The 20081-nt window shown below is 30.6% G+C and overlaps 1 protein-coding gene across 5 annotated transcripts; it reads right to left on the bottom strand.

Moving 5' to 3' along the window:
- Window positions 1-7910: 7910 nt before the first annotated feature.
- LOC114169218 lies at window positions 7911-15365 on the bottom strand. Of its 5 annotated transcripts, none has more exons than XM_028054271.1 (13): window positions 15267-15365; window positions 14060-14562; window positions 12778-12980; window positions 12498-12695; window positions 12253-12324; window positions 11415-11510; window positions 10788-10867; window positions 10541-10619; window positions 10170-10380; window positions 9888-10084; window positions 9294-9393; window positions 8975-9064; window positions 7911-8877 (listed from the first exon to the last, which is right to left on the bottom strand). In XM_028054271.1, exons 2-13 carry the CDS (start codon window positions 14556-14558, stop codon window positions 8141-8143), a joined length of 2562 nt encoding a protein of 853 aa, XP_027910072.1. In that variant the 5' UTR covers window positions 14559-14562; window positions 15267-15365; the 3' UTR covers window positions 7911-8140. The 5 variants fall into 5 exon arrangements, with proteins under 5 accessions (XP_027910072.1, XP_027910073.1, XP_027910069.1 ...); XM_028054272.1 differs by lacking the exon at window positions 15267-15365 and adding an exon at window positions 15057-15196; XM_028054268.1 differs by lacking the exon at window positions 15267-15365 and adding an exon at window positions 14941-15119.
- Between the last annotated feature and the right edge of the window lie 4716 nt (window positions 15366-20081).

Genomic DNA, 20081 nt, shown 5'->3' with positions numbered 1-20081 from the left:
AGTGAGCTTGGATATAAGAAAATTGTATGTACATTTTATCGTTGTTTTATATTCTTTGTATAGTTTATACGATGACATGAATTGATAGTCATCACATTTAATGACCTTTGAAAATATCCAAGAGTATGTTGGTTAAGTAAGAGTTAAGTCTGATTTCAATAAGTTGAGATTAAACCCGTGTCAAAATGTTTGTATTTGGGAAGTCACAGTTTGGTACACTGCGGGATGAAAGGCAGGGACCATGGTGGGGTCTAAGGAAGTTTTACCAAGTAGCTGAATATCTGGATAGTTCAGAATAACGCACTCGACTAGGATATCCATAGGCCAAATTTGGGACTATCCGATACCTGCTCAGCATCGCCAAGGTTAGGTAGTGAGTATATATCTCTTTTGTGAGCCGATGAATGGCTAGTATTCTCGAGAAAGAAATAATTATGATTGTACCAATGTTTTATGAGAAATACTCAACTACCTAATCACTTCCCAAAGTAACTTTTGATGTTCAGATTGGATCATCAGAAGTGAAATATGGATCCATATGTCTGGTAAAACAAGATCAAGTTTTGTGGTTATAGGTTTAAATCTAGGCCCCCGGTGTCTGCATTGTTTATTGAGTTTATTAAGATTGATATTTAAGGCTTATAAAGACCTCACTCCTTTCATATTTTTCTTTCATATGTACCTGTTGCATGAGCAGAAGAGGAACCTGCTCAGTGAGGGTTGTTCGGGATATTATTGGTAGATCTTCTGAAGATTGACTCATGGATAATTTCTATTAATATCTTTAGGAGATATTAAAAATATAGATAAATATTTTATTTTGATGTAAGACTCTTAATATTATACAAATATATATTTTTGTAATATTTCATGAACAATTACATAGATGTAAACTACATTTATGAATATGAAGTTATGTTATTATTAATGTTCTCTCAAGGATAATCTTATGAAGAAAAAAATTAATTCCATATCTTTTTATCAAATAATAATTATTTAGTATAATAGTCGGGGTGTCACACATGTCGACCAATGATAAGTGTGATAATTACCTATTGTTTACACTTCTTAGAACCTCTTAATTGTCTTTTATTCATGTATTTTTGTGTTAATCTCATGAAAGAATTTAGGATTTTGTTATTTATTTCAAAAACATGTTTACTTTGATGTTTGTGGACTTTTGTAGAAAAGAATGGAAGATTGGAGAAAAATTCACTAGTTGCTGCCTGGAGCCATTAGCCCAGCTAGCTGGATGTACTCGCCCAGCTAACCAGACTCACTAGCCCAGCGAACCAGACTCACTAGCCCAGCGAGGAAGGCTCTCTAGCCCAGCGAGAATGAATGTTGGCCCAGCGAGTTTATCTTTTTGCTCAAACATTAAAAGTGTCGAGACTCGAACAGAAAGACAGTTTTTGGTGGGAGGAACACTGCTGGAACTCAAAACGAAGGCAGAGACATTTCTGGAGCTTAAAGGATCAATCTTTCTTCATCCATTCTACCATTTCAACTCCATTTGTGCTCTAGATGTATAGGAGTAGCTAAACTCCATCTCATTGGGGTTGGATGTAATGTACCTAAACTCGTTATAGTTTCATCTATGCAATAGAATCTCTTTCACTGTTTTTGTGTTCTATCTAAATTATTTTCGTGCATGATGGAATATCTATGCGTTTTGGGTGGTATCTAGTCATTGGAAAGTGTTTTGGAACCCTAGACATGGATAGAACAACCTAAAGATTTGGTTCTAGACATAGACCAAAGCTTTTGGTCATTCTAGACATCGTTTTTAATGTGTCTTTTGTGTTTAAACCTCTAAGGGATTAGTAATTTTTACATAAAAGTTCAAAACATACCCCTAAGGGATTAGGGATTGAATACCTTTGATGTCAATGCTTGAGTAGATGAGAGATTTATATTGTGAGGTGCTTGCTTAGAGTTTTGGTCATGAATTCCAACCCCAATGAGTCTTTGCCTTGGTATTTTATCACTTTAAAGTTTAGAAATCCTTATGTTTTCACTTGTTTCGAATTAATCAATGGTTACATTCAACGCTTAAATTAGTAAGTACACCTAGTTAACTAAACAAACGCAATTTCCGTGGGAAAACGATACTTGGACTTACCATTTTTATTACTTGCACGACTTGGTACACTTGCCAAAGTCATAACAACCAATAAATCAAATCTCATTACTCCTATTCATTTCATTCATATGTTTTTTTTTTTTACTTCTTAAAATGCTTCTTCACAGTGCAATAAAAATTACAATCTTGTCAATTTTAATAAGAAAATAATTATAACTTTTCTTCTTATTATTATGGAAAACATAACATAGGTTTGATTTTATTTCCTTTTAATTGCATAAATTGCATTTATAATTTATGGAACAAAAAGTATAAGTATTAATGCAAAAATATTTCTTTTAATAATTACATTTAGTTTAATAAGTTATGGCATAAAACATTAATTTTCTAATACGTACATTTCACGTGAGGATATGGTATATATGTTATATATGCCACTAAATATGATGCTTTTATCCATTTCATATGCTTCTTCCTTCTTTTTTAATTCTTAAAATGCATTTTTCCAATACAATAAATTACCATGTTACCATTTTTCATAAGAACAATATTATAACTATTTTTAGTATTATTATGAAAGCATAATATTGGTTTGATTTTCTTTCCTTTTAATAACATAAATTGATTTTATAATTTATGCAACAAAAGTATAAGTATTAATGCAAAATTTGTAATATATTATTTAATTTATATATTATGCTTAAATATTTTAAAAAATTATCCAATTTAAATTACTTTAAACAATATGAAAACTAACACAAAAAACTATTAAAAAATATGAAAATTAACAAAAAATATATATATATATATATATATATATATATTTTTTATTTAAAAGACTATTAAAATATATTTTTCTTATCTCACTATAAGAAAAAAAAAAGATAATGGACGTTGATTTAAAATTGTAGTAATAGATACTAATTTATTTTTAAACAAATTCATAATTTTTAAACATGATATAATTATTAAATAGAATAATTGAAATTAATTTTTAAAATTCTTTTTAGTGAATTAAAATTTCTTTAAATATACTTATAATAAAAAATAACTCCTTATTACCTATTAGCAACAACATAATAAGTTGTTAAGAATCTTAAGAAGTGTGGTTTGTATGTTAGATACAATGTGATGTTACTTTAATTCATAAATTTAAATATATATATATATATATATATATATATATATATATATTAATTAGAAAACAATAGAAAGCGCATCCCTTAACCAACATAGAAACAGACTTATTTTTTAATTAATGTTCTGTTCATATCTTTTATAACTATTTTAGCTTTAGTTAAGTTTGCCTTCTGAACATATGGATTTGATTTTGTTATTTATATTATTAATTCATTTTCTCTATACTTATATACTTATTTATAACATTATAATCAAATATAAGTTAATTTTAATCATTCGTACAATGGTCTATAAAACCATGTATAAAAAGGCACTTTTTACTCGACATAAAAACAAACTTACTTTCTTATGAATTTTGACTGTTTTTTTTTTCTATTCATATTTTAGTTTTAGTTAAGATTTAGTTTTATTTTTTTCTAACTTGGGAATGAAGGCTCGTTTCTTCGTCTAGAAAAAAAAAAACACAAATAAAATAACTAATTAATATCAATATGATTCATATGTTGGTAAATATAATGCTCTTATTGATTTAATGGTCTTTTTACTTCTTAAAATACTTCTTCTCAATAAAAAAATAAAAAATACCATGTCCATATTTCTAATAATAATAATAATAAATATTAATATTAATGTTAATATTAATATTGTAATACCCACTTTTTTTAGTGCCTAATGTTAGGGGTTGTCTCACTGTTGGGCTTAAAGGACTGACCCATAGGTGTTAAGGCCCCTAAAGCAGCCAAAGGTCCCTCAATTGCAAGTCATTCCTGAAAAATCAGTGCCCTAACTCATCCATTTTTTCTCCACAAAATCTCTGTGCGGGTTTCGAAGTATGCTCAGATTCGCGTTCAACTTGACCTTGGTTTGGCTCACTTTTGCAAGTCTGGTTCTAGAGCTGCTGTGCTCCGTGGTTCAGTGTCGAAGTCTCGTATAACCCCTTTACAGGTAAGGGAAGCTAGGTTCGCTTGTTTATTTCGATTTGTTACTTGTTTTGATTCTGTTTCATGATGGCATGACTTGATTGATGATTCTAATTGATTGGAAACTTGTTTAAACATTGTTGGGCCTGAATGCTTGTCTGCTGCACGTGAGAACAGTGGTGAGTACTGGTTTTCTCGCCCAAGCGAGCGTGTCTCGCCTAAGCGAGACTAACAGAGGCTCGCCCAGGATCTTCTGCTTGAACTGTCGCTCAGGCGACGAGTTTGCATTTTTGAGCGAGGGTGATCTTGCTTAGGCGAGAAGGGACTCGCCTGAGCGAGAGATCGCCGAAGCTGCTGTCCCACTCCTCGAGCCCTCGCCTAGGCGAGAAGGGGCTCGCCTGAGCGAGAGGGTCTCCCTCGCCTGAGCGAGACCTTTTAGCCTGAGCGAGACTAGGGACAGGTTTTGGTACTATTGTTGAGTGGTTCACTGATGTGTTGCTAGCTTGTCTGATCTAAATGCTTTACTAGAACGGTTGAGGGATGATGCCATGGTTATAGTATGAGGTTGAGATGGAAATAAGATGTTGCTTTATTGTGTATGAATTGGGAACTGTGAGCTCTATGATTGGTTGTGTATATACATATGCATGTCAACATGATATTAGTATTTATGGGAACTCTCTGATTGGTTGGTGACACATATACAAAGTCTAAGTAGGACGTAATTCCATGACTCGTGTAGTGAGAGTTCATGGTGGTGCCTCAACTAATGGACGTAATCCCATGGACCTTCCTATTGGGAGTCCCTGGTGGTGCCTCATCTAATGGACTTAATTCCATGAACCTCGAGATGAGGGTTCATGGTGATGCCTCAACATAAGGACGTAATTTCACGGGGGGTATCGTGGTGGTGCCTCAAGGCCAGGACGTAATTCCACGGAGGTCTCGTGGTGGTGCCTCATGTAAGGATGTAATTCCGCGAAGGCCTCGTGGTGATGCCTCACTGCTAGGACGTAATTCCATAGTTTGGTGGTGGTGCCTCATCGTATGTATTCGGATAGTCAAGTCAAAAAGTCTTAAGTGGTTTGGGTATATCATGTGTGGATATCTGTTAATTATGTTTGGTTTTGAACTTACCTACTGAGTGTTATAATATAAGGATCTGTTACACTAGCTTACCCTTTCGCTTGCTTGAATGTTGTGTGTGGTTTTCTCCATTGCGATGATCATCAATTTTATTGATGTGAGAACCTTTGGCAGTGGTAATGATAGTAGAGATGCTGCAACTTGATGGTTATGGACGGGTATTGAGCTCGTTATGGGGCCCGCAACTGAAGGAGTTTATTTATTTAGAATTTCTCTTGTTCTGGACAAAAACTTATGCGGTTTTTGAACTATTGTATTGATGATAGGCAATGTGGTGCCTCTTTTCTTTGTTATGAATAGGTTTGGGGTACTGTGTACCTTCATATACCAATTTCCGTACTCTTTGGATATTTATATATGTGGCGTTTTATTATATAAGTTTACAATTTGATATTTTTAAGTGCTTAAATATTGTTGAATAATACTTGAATAATTTAGATATTTGATTTATTTGTTTCTTAGTTAAATATGTTGATACTTTAATTTTTGATAACCAACTTTATAATAATATTTGGAGAATTAGACAAACACATTGATCCACTACTATAAAAAAAAATTGAATCTAGTCAATGTACTTTGATTGTACTACAATAGATATGTAAAATAAAATAATCATAAGTGAATCAACTCAGTCACCCATCAATTCTTGATAAATTGGAACAAATTACAAAATTTTTTACTCACCAAAAAGTAGTTGAGTTGAGTAAACTTTTTTTTAACTTAGTCTATGATAAATCAACCCGTGTAAGACATGTTGGCTCAAAACTTCTAATAATGCCCTTCACCCATCGTCTTCTTCCATATCCACTTTCACCCATCTTCTTTCTCCACCTGTGGCAAAGCCCCTACCTCAACCATTGTTTCGTTCTTCCACCATCTCCACCAATGCTCTTTCCTCCACATTCACAAGGCTCCCATTTTTTTTTTCTTCATTCATAGGTATTTCGTACCCTTTTCACTCTTCTATTTTATTTTACCTTTTACATTTTAAATTGTACAATTCATAATACATTTTTTATTTTATATTTCAGAGTGTACACTCGACAATGTATTTTTATTTTGCATTTTAGATTTTACAATTCAAAATATAAAAATTGTATTATAAATTGTATAACATGAAATATAAAAATTGTATTATATATTATATAACATGAAATATTAAATAAAAAAATAAATCACAAATTATAGAATTATAGATTTCAGAATATAAAATAAAAAGAAATATGTTTCAGATCGTATAACCAAAATATATAATTTGTAATTTAGATTATGTATTTTTTATTTTGAATTCTAGATTATATAATTTAAAAAATAAATTGTATATTTTGAATTGTATATCTCAAAATAATTTTAGATTATATATTTCAAAATTAAAAATAGAAAAAAAGAATAAAATTGAAATTTTAAAATGTATAAAAGAGTTGTCCTCTTAAAAAATACTTGAACTCTTTTTTTCTTGTTCTCTCTTTTTGTCCTTTTTTTCTTTTGTTTTCTTTCTTTTTTATTTTTATTTATTTTTCATCATTCTTTTCATTATTTTTAAAAAGTATTTTTTTTATATTTTTAAATCTAAATTTATTTTTTTTTGTCTAAAATTTTTAATATATTTTTTAAAATTAAAAAAAAATTATTTCACCTATTTTTTTTATTTACCATCTATTTTTGAATATTTTTAAAAATAAATTTGATTTACTCGAACAAATATAATCTCATTTTTTTTCTAACAAGTTACTCTTTCTATATTTGTTTATTAGAAAAAATATATTTATTTTCCCAAAATACTATATAATTAATATCCAACATTTGAGTATATGATTATCATATGTATTTTTTTAAGACACTACTAATAAGAATATTTCAGGAAAAATATTAAGAACAAAAAAAATTTAGTGGAACTAACTTGCCTCCTAATTTTGTTAATTAAGTTTTTCTTTTCTTATTATAAATTCCAAAATTTCACTTCCCAGCCAAAAATTGCATTTTTCAAAGAAACATTTGTTTGTATTTCTCATTTAAATATATAAACACAAAATAGATATTTATTTAAAAACAATGATTTTTTTAATAGAAAACCATATGTAACAATACAATAGCTTTAGTGACATAAAGAAACTCTATCGTATAATAAAGCCTACATAATGTGTCAACTGCACCTTTCCTCCTCATGCTAAAAAACAAATCATCAATCTATTTGCTTTCTCTTTTAAAGTCTCAGTTTCTCATCCACTTCAAACCTTGAAGACAATAATGATAAGGAAGAAGAGTTAAATTATTCTATAATATATAAAATTTATAATCAAAAGACTAAAAAGGTAATAATTGATATTTTTTTCCCTTTTCATAGATAAGTAAGAAGAATAAACTTTAAAACATAACATTAGCTAAATTATGCTCTTGCTAGTATCATTATCTCATTTTAAGATATTATAAATATTATTTTTAATATTATAGCAACCACCATATAAAATCTTTGAACTCTTGTTTTTAGTGTCTCTGGACTTTTCTATCAAATCACATCATCAATGATATAGCATTATTAAGTATGTGTTCATTAATTCAGAAGTTAATTCTGTGCTGATAAATAAACAAGTTTAATATAGATAATTCACTCATCAAATTAATAGAACACATACACTGAAGTAACAAAAACAGCTACACTGAGTAGTGAGATATATCATCACTTCTCCTACCCCTCTTTTCATTTATATAAATGAATACACAGAAAGGTCAAGTCACAGGAAGATATATCTATCAACTATTCTTTCTACATTTGCACATTTGCTTATTGATTGCTTGATCTTTTATAGATGAAGCACATTATACTGTTTACTTCCAAGGAGAAAAAATTGTATCAATCTTGAATGTTGAAATATACTGTATAAGGCTCATCTCTGAAGGAGAGTAATGGCTGCAAAAGAAAATTCCTACTAACCCCTTTAGCCACAAAACTGATAGGATGGTATTGGCTCAATCCTTCCCTAGGAACAAAGCTTGTTGCTTGCTTAAAAGAAGAATCAGAATCAGATTTGCAACTGAGCTTGACACCTGCATTAGAGCTCAAACCACTATAAACATAGCAACCCTTGTCACTCTGTGATTCCAAAGAAATGGTTTCATTTCTTCCATCCAATCCTGGTACCACAAGAAAAACAGAAGATGGCTTGCCATTGGAAGAATCTTGAATGAGAAGAGGTTTATCTGCTCCTTGGTGAACCACATTCATTCCAGGAAGATCAAACGGTTCTAACATCACTGATCTTTCATTAGCATCTGCTAATGTTGAAAACTTTGAGGAAGATTCTTTTAGGACAAGCCTAAAGGTTGCCTTAAGAGCCAAATCAGTGCCAGATTCAGGTACCTTTTGCATTGCAAATGATTGGTTTGAATTTGCCAACACAAAAGTCGATTTTTCAAAATCTTGGAAAAAAGAAACTAGTTGGCTATTATAACTGGCAGGAACAGGAGTGATCCAGTCTGTATCCTTAGCTTCAATTTTAAGGTTGTCCCAATCACCACCACTTATATGACCGGCAAGAAGATAAGGACCATAAAGAATAGCTTTAACAGATGCATATTGAGGCCTGTCATCTAGATTTGGTTTAAAAACATTATCAGTAAGTTTACCTTTTTTTTTTCTATTAGAAATTCTAGTGTTCAACACTCATGGATTATCTTATCAATTTACCTTTTATGGCCTCTGTTCTTACGGTAAGGGGCAGCTGAAGGGTGAGCTTGTCACTAGCACTCCATTGTCTTGTGATTGACAAAAAAGATCCTGGAGGTGCACAAAATAAAACATTAGAAACATTACTTCAATGTTTTAAGTTTTCATTTTTTCATTAAAAAATACACAAATATTATTTTTTGCTGCAAAATTGGTGCCCATGAATCATTTTCCTATTTATTATTCTGTGGCTGATCGTTCTAGTCACCAATGTGCAAATAAGATAAATGGAGGAATATCTGCATTTGGATAATGAAAAGGAAGTTAGAGACATTCACACCTGGATTTGGCAGCGACAAAGATTCACCATTTAATATCCCCTTGGCACCATCTGTACTAGTCCAACTTGGTAGTCGAAAGTTCAGTGTAGACGAAGCACTCTGCAGAAGTAAAAAGATCTGAAAACTTGTAGAAGAAAAATGCAGAGGATCTTTGATTCCTAATCTGGTTAGTTTGTTCTCAAATATGGTTTTAAAATTTGCATTGTAAGTCCCACAAATTTATTACATTTTATTAGAAATATTGTACCCTTCCATCATACTTCAGCTGATTTGTTTAGCAATTAAAAATTTAAAATAAGTCTAACTGACTAAATATTCATAAGGTAGTTTAGAAATTCAATTTTGCGATTGGCTTTTCTCTGCCTCAAATAGGCCTTCTCCACCCAGTTCTGTTCGGAGGCCCCTACCTTCACATACTTGATGAAGAAACATTTTTACCCTTTTACTACCTGAAGCAGATTCAAGACAGCTTTTTGGCACAAAGACACTAGCTGGATCAGTTATAATGAACCTATTGTCCTCTAAAAGGTATCAAAGATGAATATTTAGCTAAATGAGACATGCCACATCCCATAAAACAATGTCACATTTACCTCAACAGGAGATGACGTAAACGTCACTCGTAGGTAAGGATCCCATGAAGAAACTGGAACAACTGTTTGATTGAGCAAGATTTTGCCAGATTTCCAATTAAATGAGCTTGATATGTACTGAATGATGTAAAGTGAAGGACCTTTCCCCTCCTCTTCAAAATAGATAGAATCCCCCAGCTTTGAGAATGATTCAATTCCTAATAAACAGAAAAGGAAATTGAAATAAGATTATGGTGCAGTGTGATGCAGTTTTGGAAGTATCTTAACAAAACAATCGTATACCAGTTCCGTAGCAGCACCAGAAAGAGTCAAACGGTGTTCCCCAACTGTGTCCAGTTCTAGCCTTGGAAACTCCAATACCAAGTGGAAGCATGTAAATCATCACTCCAGGATCTGTTCCTCTTTGAATGCTGAGAACTCCATTAGTTAAAGCACGCTCATAGTAGTCTGCATAAGAGACTTCTCTGGTCCATTTAAAGAGGTGGCGTGAAACCTGAAATCATTTTATTTTTGAGAGCCGAGACAATGGAAACACTCACAAACACACATAAAGACATGAATCAAGAACATTTAATGATGAATTACGATGTGATAATCAGTTTTGTCTCTTCTGACAGTTAAAATGATAAAATTATGAATGATTGGTTGTGTACCTTCAACATATTATAAGTCGTGCATGACTCTTCATTCTCTGTTGTTCTTAAGTTGTCTGCTATTCTCTTTGGATTACTCCTGTGTAAAAGTTTTGAAGAAAAAGAGTTAAGAAAGAAATCAAGAATTTGTCATCAACTAATTAAGAACGTAACACTTCCACTTGATACCCTTGTAACAAACAGTTATTCAACAGATAATTTCAAATGCATATGAAAAAAACGAAACTAAAAAGCAAAATCTTAATACCAAAACTCGCTGACTGATGTCCCTCCAGTTGCGTAGCTGTGAGAAGAGTTTACGAGTTCCATAAAGAATGTCCCAATTTCCTAACAACAACAAACGAACAAATTTCACAAAGTTGAAAGACATGACGAATGTTAAGTAATAAGGAGCTTAAATGTTGCTTCCAATTTAACTGAACAAAACACTACCCAACAAAGGGGTCCAAACAAAGAAATGATGTAGTTTGAAAATTTTAAAAATGAAGGCCAAAAGTAGAAAGTAAAAGGACACTGACATTACAAATAGACATGTAAATTTTGAAGTACGAACAAATTTGTGTATTTTGTTTGTCATTCAGGTTGAAAGTATACTCCCAAACTGACAGATCGAATGCTCATACATATTATGGAGTTGTTTCAATGATTCTTATATTCAAGTTATATTAGCAAATGAATAGGTTAATTTGGCAGGCCATAGACAACTTATGCTAGATTGTTGAAAACGTATAACAAGTTAAGTGTATAAATTGCATACAAAAGAATTAAAAAACGGAATAAATGATATTACAGCAATAAACAGCTAATAAATACTATTCCATTCAAACTTGATGAATATACAACTGTAATCTAGAATGTGAGTGAAGCAAATCACCTTATAAAGTGGATCGCCTGTGATTTCATATCGCATTTGAGATCCAACAACAACTGGTATATGTGTGTTAGCATGAAAATCAGCTATGTCGTTGGCCTACATGGGAAACGAGAGTTTCAAAATTAACTCTTGGGTCATGACGCAAAGTTAAACACGATTTCTGTACTAGAATTAAGAGTCCTAAGTTCATCATTCAAATATCTCATTGTTTCATTCAAAGGTACCACAACATTATAAAATAACATTCTTGTCGAATCAACTTTTTTTATGCATAAAAGTGGAAAATTCTGTATTTTCTTCTTTACAAGATCTGTTTTCATAAAAATTAAACTTGAAATATAAAGGGTGACTTAGTCTCCCACAAGATGTGAAACAGTTTTTAGGATTTTAACTCCAAGCACAAGGTAGCAACTATTGGAAGTCCCACGTCGACTAGAGATAAGGCCAATTCACAATATATAAGTGAATACAATCCTCACCTTTACAAGCCAGTTTGTGGAGCTTGAGTTAGGCCTAAATCCCATCCTTTAACATATTAGAGTACTTAGAGTCTCTATAATTTAAAATGTATATATATATATATATATATATATATATATATATATATATATATATGTGGTTGCAAACCTCACCTTTCAAACTGGTTTTTGTTGGGTTGAGTTAGGCTTAAAAACCTACTTCTAATAGAAACTTATACAAATATAGGTACTCATTAAAAGTCAACATTACTTTGAAATTGCAATACAACTGATTTAAAAAAAATTGAATTTCTGTCACAAAAGGCAAGAGTATGTGGAGTAAATAGCAACTCTGTCAAAAAGAAAACTTTTAGCGTTACCTGCACTGCAAGCAACCCTAAAAAGCACGGCTTGTCAAAAAGGTGAGCCAACAATAGATGTTTAGAATCTCCCTGCATAGAAAAGCAAGACACATTTACTTCCAAATTGAAGTTTACAGGTACCTTGTGCTATAATTCAATTTTGTTATCGCTTATGCTTAAGCCATAGAAGTATACAGTTCAAAAACATTGTACAAACAAATCAACAACAGAGTTACAGAAATTATGCAAACCAGTTAACTTACTGTTATGCTGTATAATCTGTAAAGTACATCATTCATTCCTCCTGTTTCCTCGTTTAGCGATTGATAGTGCCTATTTATAGTGGACTTTGTTATTACATTCTGTACCCTATTGTAGAAGTAGTCCACCATCCATGTCACCATTTTTAGAGCTTGAGGGTTTCTAGCAAATGTGTGCTGATCCAAGAGGCCAGCTAAAATCTGTTGAAGATGAATAGTTGAAATCCCACAGCATAAGGCCAAAACAAAGCCCTTTCATAATAAAATACACTTTTGATTGTACCTTGTGAATGGTATAATAGGGAGCCCAAACAGGTTGAACAGATTCAAATCGATCAAACAACTCAGAAGGAAATGCAGATAGATATCCAGTCCCTATTTTTTCCTGACAAGCAGATAGGCCAGCAACAACAGATGACATTTTCTGCTTCAGGCTATCATCCTGTGTGCTAGCCCACATCAGAGCTGATGCACTCAAGTAATGCCCTTTACAGTGTCAAAAACAAACAATCATAAGTTAAATTTGAAAAGTGAATTGCTGAGGCTCAAAGTGTTAAGCAGGGATAGTGTGCTGGTAAGTTACAAGTCCACCAAAGTCTAGAGAGAAAGAAACATGCATTTGTGTGTCAACATATCGGTTTGTGATGATATTCAGAAATCAGGAACAGACCTCAATCATAGTAAATAAATACAGACTGTAATTGAAATCCATGGAGCCCAAGAGATTTTTAGAGTTACATATAGGAAGACAACCTTTACAAGACTCGAAAATATTTGTTGCCGTTGGTAGATAGCAAAACATTACCTATGAAATATTGTCTAAATTTTCCACTCCAATTTTTATTCAACTAATAGTTCAATCTTCTTCAGCTCTGAGCCAAAAGGTGGATAAAGCATTGTCAGAAAAGGAGCCTTCAACTGTTGTTCCCTTTTGCATCTTTGAAAGTAACCAACCAACTACAAAGTTATTAAGTTTTGATTGCATTTAAGGCCTTTCCTCCCTAGCAATTGGACACGGTGTTGATTTTTTCCGGTATTTATACGGCAATGCATTGTAATTGTTGATAAAGATTAAATGACTCAAATTTTAAATGTGTTTCAAGTCTGAGTTGCCAACTCAAACATCAATGGGAAGATCTCCATCTATTGGTTCTAAGTTGTTGAGGGTTTGAATATGTGGAAAAAGAAAATACAGAGAATTTGGACCCACTCCTTATAGGAATTCATTATTAGCATGTGGGAGTTGAGTATAAACAAGCGTGATAATACACAAACACCAACTCTATACTGAACACCATTAAAATAACATTTTATTTTAAAACATAGAGTTATTTGAGATGAATCAGCTAGAAAAATAAAAACAATACTTTTTATCAGGTGTTAGGTATATTGAAAATTGAAACCCGGAGAGGGTCTCTGAACTCTGAAAGTTGGGTGTTACATTACATATATAAAATTTTCCCACAAACAAATAGCACAAAACTGAACACAAGTTAGACATGAAAAAAGGAAATGAAAAGAAAAGAAAATAGTAACAGTTAAGACAATTAATGGAATAAACTAACCAACAAAATGACCGCGAAGCTCAACTTCAGGACCTTCCCACCCTCCATAAGGGGTGTCAGGAGTGGACAGACCAGCTGTCTTCCTGAAGCTCCAAAGCAATTTGTCAACATCTAACATCAACAGATACTCCAAATTTGTCTGCTGAGCTATGCCATGGATCGAATCCTTATCCAACTTCACATCTTCAAGAGCCACTTCTTTAAGAAATCCTTCTGGGGATTTCGACACACCCATGTTCTTAATTTTCCTGTACATCATCCCCCAATCATGCTGGTTCTGTTCTGTCAAGAACTTCCTCGGAAGCAAATCAGCCCAAGCAGTTTCGTCCGTCGGAGTCAAGTGGTAGTGAGACATCACTTCCTCTCTCCATGTTGCATTCTTCGATGCCAATAACTCGTATCGGAATGTATGTGATTGCGTTGGAACGTTTGTGCATTCTTTACAAACACCATAGCCGCACAAAGTAAGGGCCACAAACAGAAACAAGAAAGCCTTCATCCTCCTGAGAAATTCAGAGTCAAGCCAACAAAAATCAAACAACAACAGTAAAACCAAACCAAAAATCATTAAACATTGCCAGCAGACCAGCTCAATTCAACAGTCTAACAACCAACTACACTTGGAAGTTAGAACACAATCCAGAAGTTAATAATATATAGTAAGCTGAACAAGTTGAATAAGAAAAACAAATGAAAAGGTAGTGATATACTTAAGAGTGATATACATAAACGGAGGGAGAGGGAGGTGGAGAAAGAAGGGGAAAAAATAATTTAGACAGCATAAGCATAGACATGTGAAGAAGACTACATATATATATATATATATATATATATATGTGTGTGTCTAGCTAGCCACTAGAAAACAAAGCAGGTTAGAGTACAGTGTAGGTGCAGCCAACAAAGTGACGCTGAGACTCATCTCGTGAAAGGCAAGGTTTGGATTTGGAAACAGAGAAAGCAATCTAAATTCATAAGGTGGTACACAACACTACATTACCCGGAATTCAAGAAGGGAAGAGTGAAGAGAGAGAAAGGTTAGAATATGAATGAGGTATGATAGTACTACAAAACATGTTGTCTTAACTGTAGGGACAACGAGAGAGATAGAGATATTGCACCCCACAAAACACATCAAAACAATGAAAAAGTCACGGATGAACAATGGGCGTAGAAATTACAGAAATGGGTGCGAAAGTATGGAACATACGTTATGTGGTGAAAGATTTGGAGGTGGAGTTAGTTCACAAGTCACGACTTGAAGTGTGTGCAAGTGAAGTGTGTGTATGTATGCAGTGCGGTTACGCTTTTTATAGTGTTAGCATTAGCGTTGGTATTAGAATATTGGTATCTTAGTATTAGTGAAGATTTTTGGTTTTTTTTAATTTGCACATGTTTGTGTCCCGTGACCAAGGATGCAGAAAAGGTAGGTCCAAATACGAACCATTTAGAGCATATGACCTTTGAGACAACCTATTAGCTTTCCCCTTCAATCCGCCATGACCATGGTAATCACTGACACCAACCATCCACCCAGCATTATTCATCATCACATGCTCATCAAATACATATCTGATAAACAATAATATTCAAATTGGGAGAAGTTTTATAGAAAAATGTTATAATTAGAGAATGTGAGTGAGAGTATCTCCAATTGTAATTTTGTTCAAACATTTATATTATTAGTGAAAAATGTCTAATAAGATGAAGTTATATGTTTGGGCATTTGCATGTGAAAATTACGCTTCAGAGAGCCCAATCAAGTGCAGTGTGGGTATTACCATTAATTCTCTCAGCAACAATCTAATCTTTCAAAGCCTGTCTTGCTTTCCGACCCACATTATAACTGTCTTTTAAATATTTTACTTTTTATAATATTGTTTTACATTTCTTACTTTAATTATAAAGAGTATTTCATTTCTTACTTTAGAAGTTGTTTTTCTGCTAAAAATATATATAATTTTTGTGAGAAAACTGAAACAAGCATGCCAAAAGTTTTAGATGCGATTATTCAAAGAATATACTAGAAAACTATAACAAACAAACCAATTCTATTCATTTTGAGGTGATTATTTTGTTAACAAAATATATTTTTATGAGAAAAAGTTAACACAGGCAGGCAACAAAAATTTAGAAAGATTTTTTTTTTCGAAAAAAAAAAAGTTATGAGAAAAGTGCAACAATCACGCAAAAAATTCTCGAGCTGATTATTTTTGTTAAGAAATCTTTATGAAAAAACTGTAGCAGCTATGAAATTTTAAGAAATATTTAGATGTTCATTTGTAAGACACATGAGTATCTGCATCAATAATAACATGGACAATACAAATATTTTACTTTTTAAATGGCAGTTTTTAATATTGATATTTTTATTCAATTATTCTTTTTTAAATTTAAACATTTCTTAAAATTAAAATAATTATCTATATATTTTTATAATTATAGTCATAATAAACTTTTTTATTTTTGTTATAAAATAAAATTCACATGCGTGTATTTTCTATCCGTTCGTGGTTCTTGAATAAACAGATTTACCGATGTTATTATTAATAAATACTAAAATATATGATTTTCTTACCATGTTTATGAAAACAACAAATATAACTAAAAAATTTAGCAATGCTAAATTTAGAATTATTTTTTTATTAGTGGCGTTATAGAAATGTCCTATATAGACTTGAGACGTAGTTATTTATGATTTAATTACAAAAATATTATAAAATTTATTAAATAATTATGTCATATTTTGATTTGATTTTTTATGATCGTATTTTGAAGTATGAACAAATAACTTATAAGCAGAGAGGTCGAGATGAGAGTATACCATTTTGTTTTATTCCGTTTCAATTATATTCCTTCTATGTGTTAGAAAAAAAAATTGTTACGTAAGAGCCATATAAATATGTAATAGGCACATTGATAAGAGTACAATATACACATGTTATCTTTGTTTTATAATTTTGAATTTCATTTCATGTATTACATATCAAATTAAATTTGACTTTAAACATCTAATTTATGTTTTTATTGGATTCAATCTTATGAATTAATAGAAATATCCAACATGTCACAATAATACTATTTAATTTCTAACTTTAGTTTTAGATGACAATTTTGAGCTAAAAATTAGATATGTAATATTAAAAATTCCGGTATTATATGAAATTTTTCTTGCAAATTTGTTAAGAAATTTTGTAAGAAAAGATTTTTTTTTTACTAACTTTTCTAAAAATTTTAATTAAAAGGTAAGGTAATTCTTTCATGAATAATTATTTCTTATAAAATTATAAAATTAATAAGTATTTATTACAAAATTTTATTGTAAAAAGTGTTTTGTACAAAATATTTTGCAAAAACAATTGGCACTAATTTCATACAATTTTTTTTTATAACAAAATTTATAAGTATTTTTTTAAAAAAATTAATAGAAAATATAACTTTTTTAGTAATGATGGGTTTTTAAATATGCTTAACAATGTCATTATTTATTTATATATATATATATATATATATATATATATATATATATATATATATATCAAATGATTAAATTATATTTTATATTATACTTTAAATTATAATATTCTCTGTTCATTTTTCTTTTGTCAAATTCATCCATTTTTTTAATTAAAATAGTTATTATATATATATATATATATATATATATATATATATATATATATTAACTAGATGACATGGCATCAAAATCATACGTTCACGATCATTGTTCTTCCTCAATTTTTTCCTAATCTCTTAAGGTTTTGCAATTTGTGATAAAGATAGATTTTGTTTCATTATATGTTTTAAAATTCAATATAATTTTGTCTATAAACCTGATAGAAGATAACACAAAAGGGATAAGAAGAAATAACAGAGTTCAACTCTAGAAAGCATAGCAGACCAATTGAAGGAAAGAAGAAAAGTATGATCTTAATTATTTAGCAGTGAAATGACATATTTAGCAAAACAATAAATATGATAGTGAAATAAATAGCGATATTTTCTTAATATTAAAAATCATCAGGGAGTAGATTCAACATTGGACGTAAATATTTATTCCTGTCACCTTTCATTCTTATTTTGTTACACTTAAATATTTTCATGACTTGAAACTCTTGCTGTAAAAGTAGATAAAATTAACAACAGATTTATGGATACATTTCTTTTATTGAATAGGATATCTCTTTTTGTGATGATGAATATTTCTTCGATCAATGATTTATTTTAGTGATCCACTTAAATAAATATACGAATCTTGGGTGCTAATGTTAAAGATATTTCGGGGAAAAACACGAGAATTTTCTTGAAAGTTAAATATGAGTCAGTGATTTGATTTGTGGGAAGGAAAGTCAAGTCATGCGAGAAAAACTAAAGTGAACGTTAACAAAAGTTACTAGGCATTACGTTTGATTCCAATTTTTTTGAGATTGTCCATGTCTATTTAAAGTAAAACCCACTCTTGTAGCTTCCAATACGAAGGAAAAGTGAAAACACAGTACAATAGTATGCTTAAATTAAGCTCAAAGTAGCAAATGTGGTTAGGTGCAAACTAACAAGTGCGACTCTCCGGTCAAAATTTACTTTCGTTAATATTCCATGTTTCCCACTTACTTATACACCTAAAATAATTTATATAATAAACTGTATTATATATCATAATTTTATAGTGGGTCTATCTAGGAAACTTATTGGAAAGATACGATATTAAAATGAGATACGAATCCAATTTATCTAAGAGTTGGTTGATACTACTTGTGATTTAAAATCTTAAGACATTGGATTTATGAGGTATTGGAAGACTTTCGATACAAAGAATTATCACATTTAAGATTTTTCACCTATATTGTATATTGTTTGATATAAATTATCGACTTTCTTTGATATTATTGATAGGTTTATTGAGAGATGGATGGGTTTATCGAGAGACTTCATTGGACAAATATGGGCACAACTCATCTAAGAAATTGACACACCATTTTCCATCTAAAATCTTATATTAATGGATATATGGGTCTAGTTAGTTTTCAAATACGTATTCACTAAAGTTTCACAATGAGTAATACAAAAAATGGAGTAAAAGAAGTTTATTATAAAAATAAATAATTGATTTGAGAGTAACTCTAACTTGGGTGGTTATGTGTTATGGAAGGATTCGTAGTTTTGTCCACTTGTAATTTGTCCAAAACAAATTATATGAGAAAATTTGTCATTTTTGTTGAGTAGTCGTAGAGGTAAATCTTAAGATATCAATATTTTCATCCTTATATAATACTAAACTTTCTTATATTTACTTAAGTATTTAATTACTTAATATGAAACTTAAACTCACTTAAATTCTTAATTTTTAATACACACTTAAAATAATTTATATAACATATTTTGCTATGATTTCATAATGCTCTCAATCAATATAAATGAATATATTGAATATAAAAATAGATATTTATGATGGTCTAGTATAAATTCAATAATAGGTTATTGTACAATCTAAAATAATGTAATATCATCTTAGTAAATAAATTTACATGTAATTAATCTCAGAAAATCAGTTTCTAAAATAAAGTTTGTATCCCTTATATATATAATTTGAGGATGTGAAATTTTCTACCTTTGACGTGGCAGATGTTGACCAAGCTAAAGTATTAAACTCAAAATTTATATATTTAATTATTGTCACTAATACAATAAAAATTAATATACTAATAAATTAAAAATAATACATAATTTAGTATAATTGTAATTACCAAAGAAATCAAATATATGTAAAGGGTTGCTTCCATGATAACTTTTCTTTTATCATTTTCAAAAATTGAATCTATTCTTTTACTTATCATCAATATACCTATTCTTCTTTTAAGAAAGTTTAAGATTAATTTTTTTTATCATAATCTACTAAAAAATTAAAGGTAGTAAAAGTAAAATCTATAATAATCAAGTTACAATTAAAAATTGGATATGAAAAAAACACATAGTATATTATTTGTTCTTCTAATTCACAAAAAAGTTATATACAAAAAGACTCCTG

The sequence above is a fragment of the Vigna unguiculata genome, chromosome 11 (assembly GCF_004118075.2).
Source record: "Vigna unguiculata cultivar IT97K-499-35 chromosome 11, ASM411807v1, whole genome shotgun sequence".
Lineage (NCBI taxonomy): Eukaryota > Viridiplantae > Streptophyta > Magnoliopsida > Fabales > Fabaceae > Vigna > Vigna unguiculata.
This window is presented reverse-complemented; position numbering and strand designations above follow the sequence as displayed.

Coding starts and splice junctions, on each gene's coding strand:
- LOC114169218 (XM_028054268.1), bottom strand. CDS start 14,978: ATGAGTCTCAGCGTCACTTTGTTGGCTGCACCTACACT. Junction 14,563..14,940: donor TTGTTGGCTGCACCTACACT/GTACTCTAACCT, acceptor TGAATTTCTCAG/GAGGATGAAGGCTTTCTTGT. Junction 12,325..12,497: donor ACAGATTATACAGCATAACA/GTAAGTTAACTG, acceptor TTTTCTATGCAG/GGAGATTCTAAACATCTATT.